This window comes from Pteronotus mesoamericanus, unplaced genomic scaffold (assembly GCF_021234165.1).
Source record: "Pteronotus mesoamericanus isolate MK-2021 breed Mesoamerican mustached bat unplaced genomic scaffold, CSHL_Meso_final contig_82, whole genome shotgun sequence".
Lineage (NCBI taxonomy): Eukaryota > Metazoa > Chordata > Mammalia > Chiroptera > Mormoopidae > Pteronotus > Pteronotus mesoamericanus.
In genome coordinates, this window is record NW_026555265.1 from 18581113 (window position 1) to 18592775 (window position 11663).

At 35.5% G+C, this 11663-nt stretch overlaps 1 protein-coding gene across 1 annotated transcript; it reads left to right on the forward strand.

Moving 5' to 3' along the window:
- The first annotated feature begins 337 nt into the window (after positions 1-337).
- Positions 338-11212, forward strand: HSPA13 (heat shock protein family A (Hsp70) member 13). Its single transcript, XM_054585228.1, has 5 exons — positions 338-387; positions 1920-2260; positions 5055-5268; positions 6991-7158; positions 8142-11212. Exons 1-5 carry the CDS (start codon positions 363-365, stop codon positions 8807-8809), a joined length of 1416 nt encoding a protein of 471 aa, XP_054441203.1. The 5' UTR covers positions 338-362; the 3' UTR covers positions 8810-11212.
- The last annotated feature ends 451 nt before the right edge of the window (positions 11213-11663 follow it).

An 11663-nucleotide genomic window follows, 5' to 3' on the forward strand; every position in this document is an offset into this window, starting at 1 on the left:
TTCCCAGACAGCAAAGCGGTGAGGCGGTGCTAAAGAGGAAGTGAGTTTCTGCTGCGAGGCGCTCGTGGTTTGATTATAAAATCCAGTCCCCCTTCTTGGCTTTCCTCCACCTCCGCCTAATTGGCTCGGTAGTCCGCGCGTGGGAGGGCCGTTCAGTGGTCATTGGCAGCAGTTGAATGGAGGCTCTCAGTCTCGCGACCTCACGGTAAATAAAGTCCTTTCTCTGGTCGGAGATGTAGCTTCTCTGTCCGCGTCCGAATAAGAAGACTACATTTCCCAGGGGGCCGCGGGGCTGCCTGGCGGCGTGGGGGTGGTGCCTCCCGTCTAGTACAGTCATCCCAAACCTCTTCGGCGGGACTGTGATGGCTGGGGAGATGACGATCTTAGGTCAGTGACCGTGGGGGTCTCTGTCGTTCCTGTGGGCCCTGGAGCATTTTGGGGAGGCCAGGTTAGGTGGGGGTATTTGTCACAGCTTCTTGATCCAGCTGGCGCAGCAGTAAGGGCGCCGGAAAGGTGATTTAGAGGCGATTTTAGGCTGTTCAGAGAGCCGGTTTGGGAGTCGCTTCTAGGATGGCCCAGGCCCGAGTAGGCCCACCACTTAGGGCCAGCAGCAGCCTTGTGCGTCCAGTCCAGGGACATCGGGCTTCGGGAACAGTTCTTTCAAAAACAACGTCGATTTTGAATCCTTGGTTGAATTAGGGCCTTGAGAGGCAGCAAGTATGTGTATGTCCAGCAACCCTTTGTGAAAGGAGGAGGAGGTACCCTAACAGCACCCTGAACTGTAGATTCTAGGGTTGTTGCATTTTGAGAGGTCCAGGCCTTTTTGGTATATAGTCCAGTGTTATTTCCTCCAGTCTTGGTCATGCATTGCCCTCCTCGGACGAGAAGGGGATGAAATGCTTCTGAAATTCCCTCTTGCACGTAGGAACAAGAGGAAAGAGGGGTTGGCACTTGATTTCACTTATTTGAATGATATCTTCGTGGGGGTGAGCTAACAGTAAAAACAGACCCCTATAAATTGATATTTTAGGTCATATGCAATATGGATGGACGATACAGGAGGTTAACACAGCCTTGGTAAAACAAATATCAAATTAACTAATATTGGAAGTGATCATCACTTCTGTTTACAATATGCACAGCCTTTGTTCATACTTGTTATTCTCATCAATTAATAATTACTGAACATCTGCTGTTTGCTAGGAGTCCTGCTTGGTGTACTGGATACAACAGTGGACAAAACCTGCCTGCAAGGAGCTTTTGTTTATGTTGTCAGCATCAAGGTTATAGGGCACACTTCTGTGCTTCTTTCCTAAATATTCAACAAGAAGTGTGTCATTAATTGATATTTTAATACAGAAAAAGTTAACTATGTGCTGTTATGAAGTGACAGTTTAATACCAAGCAACTTTCAAAATCATTGTGTCCATTTCATCCTGTTGAAAGAAAAAAGGAGATAAGGGGATAAAGAATTTTAGCCTTACAGTAGCAGTTTTTGCAGTGGGAATTGTAATAATGGACTTACTTTTCAATGTTAACTAAAGCTAAGTATAAAGCTATAAAACCTAAGTAATCGGTTGATCATGAAATTGGATTATATCTAACTGCTGCTGCCGATGAATGGGTTTTCCTGGCAACATCAGCACAATTGTTATCAAAATGTTTTTACTATTCCTTGATTCACCCATAGTGAAGTACACAAACATTTCTTTTTGTTACTTTATTTTAATTGCATTCCTTTTAATTTACATTGTGAAAAACTTGACGATTGAGAGAAACCATCTGCACTATAAAAAAATATTTGGGGAGTGTGCTTTTAGTGTTGTTTCAAAGAGTGGTATTAAAGGGACTTTACTATAGTAATTTAGCATATTGTACTAGTTTGATAAGACGTATCTTTTAATTTGCCTGTATTTCAGGATCAGCTGTTTTGACTCTCCTGTTGGCTGGCTATTTGTCACAACAGTATTTACCATTGCCTACTCCCAAAGTGATTGGCATTGACCTTGGCACCACCTATTGCTCTGTTGGGGTATTTTTTCCTGGCACAGGAAAAGTAAAGGTCATTCCAGATGAAAATGGGCATATCAGCATACCCAGCATGGTGTCCTTTACTGACCATAATGTTTATGTGGGGTACGAAAGTTTAGAGCTGGCAGATTCAGATCCTCAGAACACGATATATGATGCCAAAAGATTCATAGGCAAGGTTTTTACCCCAGAGGAACTGGAGGCTGAAATTGGCAGATACCCATTTAAGGTAAGTAATTAAGCTAAAATCTATTTTAATTTTAGTTCAACATATTATTTCAATTAATGTGTTAGCTACAAGTTATAAAACTTTTTATTTCAACTGACTCAATCTGCCTGTAAGTTATATTATTTCTTGTCACAAGCAATTTCACCGGTCCAGCATGAGTCGGTTCAGTGGCTCCACAGTGCTATCAAAGACTGAGGACCATATCATATTCTTGCTCTGCCAGGCTTAGAACATCGCCTAACTCTTTCATTGTAGCCAGAAGGCTAATGAGGCCTCATGTACTATGGATGAGTGGACAGGTGGACATACTCTCTTTACTAGTATATACATACTGAGTATATACACATTTGTATACATAAATATCAAATAGGCATGCTGTTTTATAAGTTGTTTGAACCTCATGAACATGTCATGGACAGTTAGTTAGTACGTTCACATCATTATTTTTCATGGTTTCATAGAATGACTTGTGGTTGTGTGGAATGACTGTTCAATTATTTAAATTATCCAGCCCCTATCAGTATACATTTTATTTTTCTCCCGGTTTCCCACTAATGTTGGAGCTTCACTGAATATCCTTGTACTCTTTTTACATTTCTCTGATAATAATTTTCTAAATTTGAATTCTAGAAGTAGAATTGATAGGTCAAATGTACACATGCACTAAGGCTTTTGGTTTATATTGCCAAATTGTACACTGAAAAGGTTTTGTGCTCCTAAAGTACTGTTTTGTAGACTGCATATACCTGTACTAGTTATTATTTTAATCTTTGCCAATAGATAAATAAAAAGTGGTATCTTGTATTAATCGCTGTTGTTTCTAGTGAGTTGAGAGTTAAAAATTGCTTTATGGGCATTTCTGTTTTCTTTAGTGATCCATTTTTTGTTCTTTGTCCTATTTTCTTTTGGGTTGTTTATGTTTTCCTTGATGACATAAAATATATTTGTGATATGTTTTCAATTGTTTTTCTTTTTTTCTTTTCCCTGATGATACATAATTTTGATTTTGAGCTGACAAGAGCATCAATTTTTTTATGTAGTATAATTGTCTCCCAATAATGTTTTAAATGTTTTTGCACTTTATTGTGCTTACAATGGCCTTTCCAGTACTATCCACTATATTTTTTTTCTAATGCTTCTTCTTGAGTATTTTTTCTTTTAAACATTTAAATGCTTATTTCATATTAAGGTTTTTCTTATAAAGCACAAAGTAGAATTTCATTATTTTTTTAAATTTTATTTTATTTTTTTTATTTTAGAGAGAGGGGAAGGGAGGGGGAAAAAAGGGAGAGAAATGTCAATGTGAGAAACATCAGTTGGATGCCTCTCAAACGCGCCCTGAGCTGGGATCAAATTGCAACCCAAGCATGTGCCCCAACCAGGAATCAAACTGGTGACCTTTCAATTTGATGGACAGTACCCAACGAACTGACCCATATCAGCCAGAGCAAAATACAAAGTGGAATTTTAAATTATAGGTTTTAAAATAGATAGCTATATCAGGGCTGCTTATTGAACCCATCCATAAAAATTCTCAATTTTTTTACCCATTTTCAAAGGAGAAAAGAAAAATTTTCCATGTGTTTTTTTTAAAGTTTCTTTCTTAGGAACTTTTATTAATTTATAATCTTTCTTATGTAGTGATAAAATAATGTAAAGTTATACATTTTCCTCTAAATTACAGTTTTTGGTACATTACTTATTGATCCAATAGTTAAGTTTTTGTTTGTCATTTGTAAGTTTCCAATCTGATTTTTTGTTGTTTTGGTTTCATGTGGGCTCTGATGTTACTGCTATCTTTGGACCTTATTTAAATAGTGTCTGTAGCATGTTTCTGTTTCAGTCATAGAGGTAAAATACTTTTTGGAAAGTCAGATTTTCTTGATTGAAACCTAATTATGTAGTCTAGAAGACTGGGATAACATTCTTATATCCCCCTTTTTTTAAAAAAATATTTTAATTAGTTATTTTTAGGGAGAGAGGGAGAGAAACACCAATCGTGGTTGCCTCTCGCATGCCCCCTACTGGGGACGTGGCCCACAACCTAGGCATGTTCCCTGACCAGGAATTGAACCAGTGAATCTTGGGTTCACAGGCCAGCACTCAGTCCATTGAGCCACACCCGCCAGGGCCTTAGATCTTCTTAAAGCAGACTAATTCTCTTTGCTGTTGATATTAATGCAGTCTTCTTTCTTGGTGAATCTAGGATAGTATGTTTTAGGATTGATCTAGTTTTTTAAATGGAAAACTGTGTTAGCAAGGATAATGAGCTAATACATAATGCATATTTTCATGGAAATGAGAATGTAAGTGATACTTGATTCTTGGATAAGAATATAATGAAATACTAAAATTATTCTTGCTAATAAGTACCAGAACATTCTTTTAGTTATCAATTACTTTTGGAACAAGTTAATTTTTAAGAAAAAGACGATATATAGTCACATACATGATTTAGCAACTATTATTCCCTATATGTTGTCATTCATTTTTTTCTTTCATTTAACAAATATATATTGAGAATCTCTTATGTTCCAGGGACATGTGTGGTGATAAATGTTTTATCCTGCTGTTATCAAACACTGTGGTGTAGATTCACTTTATAGGTTTTAAAGTATAACTTTTAATAATCTGATCTTAATAAATGTACTTGATAGATTACAAATGAATTTTATGACCTTGTAAAGTTTTGATTAAATATGTCCAGGATATATGTGTGTGTGAGTATATAAATGTATGTATGTATACATATACTTTTACACTTTTTTCTTTTCTTTGCAAATCCTATTCACAGGTTTTAAACAAAAATGGAATGGTTGAGTTTTCTGTGACAAGTAATGAGACCATCACCGTTTCCCCAGAATATGTTGGCTCCAGACTATTGTTGAAATTAAAGGAAATGGCAGAGGAATATCTTGGGATGCCGGTTGCCAATGCTGTTATATCTGTACCAGCAGAATTCGATCTAAAACAGAGAAATTCAACAATTGAAGCTGCTAACCTTGCAGGTAACATTACCCTTTCCTGAGTTACATTTTAATCAAAATTTTATGAGGCTGAAAATCTTCTATGGTAAAATGTATCACTTTGCAAACCATAATTAAGAAAGTTCTATAGCACAATGTAAAATGTGTATTTCTGACAACAGCCAGTCAGACACATGGCAAATGCTGAGAAAGAACATAGACATGTATTAGAAACTAGCTTTTTCTTCTGAACTTTCTTTAGTAGTTAGATGAATATAATATTTTAAAAAGTTTGAGGCGGGGGAGAATTCATTTGACACCATTCAACAAATACAGAGTGTCTCAATATATTCCTGTTCTCATGGAATTTATATTGAGCAGATAAATCTCTTATATAAATGCAAATCTGAACTAATACTCATATAATCAGATAAATTCCTCTTCTCATGGAGCTTACATTTTACTAGAAAGAAACAGAAAATCACCGTTAAAGATAAGTATATTGTGGGGTTTCTCACCTTTAGGGTTATTGACGTTTTGGGCTGGGTAACTCTTTGTTGTGGGGGACTGTCCAGTGTACTGGGAGGTACTTTGCAGCAGCCCTAACCTCTGCTTACCAGATACAAGCACATCCCGCCTCACCTAAGCGGTGACAGTCTTTTCTCCAGACACTCCCAAATGTCCCTGGAAGGGTAAAATAGCCTCTGGTTGAGGACCTTGATACAATGTCTATCAGAAAGTAACATACTATGGGGGGAAAAAGAGCAAAATAAGAGGACAGGATTGCTGGGTGGTCGGAGAACAGGAAGTCTTGCAGGTTTTAGAGTGTTCAGGTAGGCCTCATTGAGAAAGTGACATTGAAGCAGATTTAAAAGAAGCAAGGTAGATAGCCAAGGAGGTATCAGGGAGGTATGGTGCACGGGAGAGAATGGCCAGTGATGCAGCCACAAAGTGTGAATTTGCTGTGACATAAGGAGATAGGGCATGAGCCAGCGTGGCCAGGGCAGAGTGAGTGATGGAGTTAGAGAACTGAGGTGAAGGATGTTGCGATCTTTGAGTAAATTCATAAGCGTTTGAATAGTTTTTATAGCTCCTGCTAAAGAAAGCCGTATTGCTTTCTGAACTACTTGTGCCAGCGGTTAGTTTAAGGAAGGAATTTTGCTCGAGGAAATCTGATCTTTTGCCGGCAAATATATAAGAAGTCAAAATCGGATTTGCTGTATTATTTCAGATTTACATTTGAGGGTCTTATAATTTAAGTACTTATTAAGAGTAGTAGTGTAGCTATTTGAACATCTCATTTAGATTTTCCTTTATTATTTTCTATTCATTAATTTTTCTTTCTATTAAAAAGTCATTTTTAAAAGAAGAGCACAGTAAGCTTATCTCATTTCCACAGTGATTTCTTAAAATATATAATGATTAAAGTTTTATTGCTCATAAGTTCTCAGGTAAATATGAAAATGAGAAGAGGCTCAGGTTTTTTAAAATAATTAAATATTAATTAAGAACAATGACATATTCACTGAATCTGGGCCTTTATTATATTATAATCTTTTAGAATAATTTTAATGACACCCATTTAGAGGAACTGCTGTTTATCCTTTCTATTTGATTATTTTACTGGGTTTGTGACTGTTCTTTCTCATTATTACTCAGTGGAGTTCATGTCCTAAAAGATACTTAACATGTGAGGCTGAGTGGGAAGGAATTTCTTAATTGTATCCTCTCATGAGTTATTCTTTCTTCCAACCAATGATACAGGGTTGAAGATCTTAAGAGTAATAAATGAACCCACAGCGGCAGCTATGGCGTATGGCCTCCACAAGGCTGATGTCTTTCACGTCTTGGTTATAGACTTGGGTGGAGGAACTCTGGATGTGTCATTGCTGAATAAACAAGGAGGAATGTTTCTAACCCGGGCAATGTCTGGTAAGGCAAATAGAGGGAGAGTTAGAGATTCAGGCACATTAACATATCTAATGGGTAAAGCGTTTATTTAAAAAAATATTTTCATTATTCATTTTGGTAATCTTCAGTACATGTAATTTTATGCCACCATTTCTGTGGATTTACAGCAAAAATTTAAGTCTCAAAAGTGACTAGGCATCCTGTAAGTCAAATAAATACACCGCCAGTGGTAGCTAACTGAACCAGACTTCTCATGGCCATGGTGAGGGCAATAGAAGGAAAGAAATTCTTTTAAAATGAAGAGTGATCAGTTTATTTCATTTGATACTCTGTTTCACAAAATAGATATCTTTAGTATTCTCTAGGAAGTGATAGCGTTTTGCATTCCAAATCTTTTAAAAACTTTTTTTTGTTGTTTTAATTTATTTTAAAGAATTAATAAGCCTGTTTGAGAAGTGGAGCTGTTAGTTACAGGTGGTATAACTTCTGCATTTATTTTCCCCCTAACTTTTTAGAATCAAGTGCAATGCTGGAGATTTATATTCCATTACGCTTTTCCTTTTCAATCATTTCTGCTTTTCAGCTCACGCAAGCAAAGGATTTTTTAAAAGATAAAATGCCTAATGGTACTTTTTACTTATAAAAAGGACTTTCTTCTGTTGCATAATGACATTTAGTGTCTTTAAGTTGCTATTTAAAAGCCAGTCTGTGTTCTCAATCTCTCTTTTCTGAAAAAAATATTTGATATCATTAAGAGATTATTTCCTTTTTTGGCATTTAAAAAATTTAACACAGATGAGTACTGTTTTTTTCAGTAGTACACATATGAGCTAGAGTCATTTCTACCCAGTTATTTTTAACCAGTCTTTGTATGTATAAAATCTTAATACATTAAATACACTTTGTTATTCCCAGAATATTATTTTTATACATACATGCTATACAGATACATGTATATACACACATGTGAATAACTGTAATATAAACTCTTATTTTTAACTTAGGAAACAATAAACTTGGAGGACAGGACTTCAATCAGAGATTGCTTCAGTACTTATATAAACAGATCTATCAAACATACGGCTTCCTGCCCTCTAGGAAAGAGGAAATTCACAGATTAAGACAAGCTGTGGAAATGGTCAAATTAAATCTGACTCTTCATCAGTCTGCCCAAATGTCAGTATTACTAACGGTAGAGGAAGACAACAAGAAGGAACCTCAGAGTGGTGATCCTGAACTGCCAAAGGACAGACTGTCCCCAGCGGATGGCCACCATGTGAACAGCATGTTGGGAGCTGGCCTTTCTGAAAAGAAAAGTGGAGAAAGTCAGGTTTTATTTGAAACAGAAATATCACGGAACCTCTTTGATAGCCTTAATGAAGATCTCTTCCAGAAAATACTGGTACCCATTCAGCAAGTATTAAAAGAAGGCCACCTCGAAAAGACTGAGATTGATGAAGTGGTTTTGGTTGGGGGCTCTACTCGTATTCCTAGAATCCGCCAAGTCATTCAAGAGTTCTTTGGAAAGGATCCCAACACATCTGTAGACCCTGACCTGGCGGTGGTGACGGGAGTGGCTATCCAGGCAGGGATCGATGGAGGTTCTTGGCCTCTCCAAGTCAGTGCTTTAGAAATTCCCAACAAGCATTTACAGAAGACTAACTTCAACTGAATTTTGGAGGAATGATTATTATTTGTGACCTTGTCTGATGATCATCCCCTTTTTATCAGACCACATCCTCCAAAAAAAAAGTCTCTAAACTATCTCAAAAATTTACCTAAAAGGCAGCAGCATTCAGATATACAAAAATTTACATAACATTTGTTTTAGGTGTGAATGTGGCCAGATTGGTTTTATTTAATTTTGGAGAAATGCCATTCCAACAAACACTGTCAAAATGATAGAATTGAGGTAAAACTCTAAGAGAAGCACAGGTGGGAACATTTTCTGGATTCTGGAAGAAGATAACCACATGCACTTAAAATTATATCCTGTAAACATTACCTAGTGCCAATGATAGGATTCCCAGTTCTTACTAAATTGTATTAGCAGGAGCTGGTAATTTAGTTACTTGGTTATCACATGTAACTAATAATTTGAACTATACTTGAAGGACAGTGTTGATGTCAGGTTTTTGCGTTGGCTGGGAGACAACAGTGTTACTAATATAAGATGCATAAGTAATATTCATTAACTGCCATATTATATAACAAAATTACTTTCACAAATTTAGAATTCCATTATGTGTCCTAATCATGTGATCTGCCCTATCTCAAGTTTTAAAATATACTTACTGGATCAATTTCTCTTTCTGAAATGTTTTAATACCAGGCAATAGAAATGCCCAATTTATGTATTGTAGTTCCTTCATCTGCTATGCATCATTCTCTGCTTGGATTTCCATGATTCTGCCTGGTTAGCAAACAGTGGGGAATTTTTAACTGTATTTTTAAAACACGTAAATGTCGCAATAAAAGGCATCATTACTGTCACTTTTTTGTTCAAGACTCTTGCAGACATTGGTAAACAGCAATAATTAGCTACAGTATTTGTTTTATGTGCTAGTTTTTGTTCGTTTATTTTCAGTAAGCTTGCATTTGATTCAGTTTCACTGAGATCTTCCCCCATATTTAGTTTTGAATGAGGAAAAATATGTTCAATTATACAAACCTTGCTATTATTCCCTACTTTCATTTTAAAATAGTCATATTTGGACTGTTTTTAGCCTTAAGGTTAGTGTGTGATGACAACAAAAGAATTTGAGGATATTGGAAGTAATGTGGAAATTTAATACAGAAGACAATGTGGAAAAATTTCCAGCAGTCGACATTTGCAGCTTTTGTTTTGGTCTGTTTCCTTTTAGAAAAACTACAGGGACCAAGAAAGAAAATAGAGCAATTTTGTTTCTGTGATGCCCGTATTATCTAAAGTCTTTTTTTTTTTTTCTTAATAGAGGTATGCTTCATATCATTCAAAAATTATACTCTGGTCAACATTTTTGTTAAATTGTCTGCTTTATCCATTGTTGAATTTAAAAGAATGTTGAATTTTCAATCACTGAAAAAGAGCTAAGCAAAATTATTTCAGCAACATCAGAATATGGCTTCTCAGTAAAATGTTGGGTGTTAATATTTTTTGCAGATCTAAAATGAAAGCTTTCTTAGCAATGAAATTGCTATTAAAATACAACTTCAAACACTTGTGTACAGAAAATGCCTGAAGTAGGTAGATAGAAAAATGTAAAATGTTTGTAGACATATTTTAATTTAGGACTAATGGAGAAATGCCAAAGATGAAACCTTCACTGCATTAAGAAAATATTCAATGTTCTCTTGGACTTCATGTAAATCTTTTAATAGATTTTAGAATTGAAAGAAGATCTTTTTATGAAGGTCTTTGAAAGTGTTCCAGTTTATCAAAATCACATATAGTATCAGCTTTAACCTAAAGCATCTTAAGATTTTTTTTAAAAAGCTTGAGTTTCTCCAAAATATGAGATAGTTTAGGACAATTTTTTTAACACTTTTTAGAGAAAGCAATTTGCCAAATAGGGCCATGAATCTCATACTCTAAAATTGGAATTTAAATAACTTGATTGCATCTGAAAATTATAATGGCAGTGTTGGAATTGGGGGCAATAGTTTAGCATATTCTCTATAGTTACACCTTTAAAAGATGAAGTAATGTCTGTCTTCAATCATAGTTTAGGAGGCTATATATAAATAGACATCAGTGTAGTTTATTTAAAGATAAAAGTGCATATTTAATCATTTATACATAATCTGAAAACACTTCATAAGACAAACTACATTTTGGTTGTACATCTAGCTAGTGTTTTTGGTGGTACATAACTTAAAATATTAACTGTCTCGTATGATTAGACTGTGAATGAGTAATTTATTTTGTATCAGGAATGTTTTGGTACTGTGTGTTCACTCAAACCACTGATGTATCTACAGATACTACTGTGTATATAACATGTGTTGTGCATAACAGATTGTGCCTCTAAATTTGTGTTCATACAGGTCATTCATATTTTAATGTAAATAAATATGACTTTGCAGTTTGTTTTAACTGTGCACTTCGTTTTTTCATTCAAGACTAGGCCCAAGTACCTTTTCTGAGGTACATAAATAAGAAAGGAAGTGGGGATAAAGCTAAGCTGAGGCTTGTTACGTGTGACCTTAGCAGGTGTTACTTAGTTTCCTGCATCCTGATTGTCCCTGGAATTGCTTACTTTTCTGCTTGTTTCCCTGATTTAGAAGAGAGTTCCTGCATTATATAAACACTATCTCCAGAATTCTGATTATCAACTCATGGCTTCAGACTATAATGAAGCCAACACCTAAATTGATCTAGATAGTTAATAATTTTGCACTATAGGCTACTGTAATCCTTTAGTTGATGGTTAATATTTTTTCTAGTTTGTCCTTTATAGATAAAAAAAACTTTTTAAGAGAAATTCACTTGATTGATATAGTTTTTTTAAATGAGCCCTCAAAGATAGTAGACTTGACTCTAATGC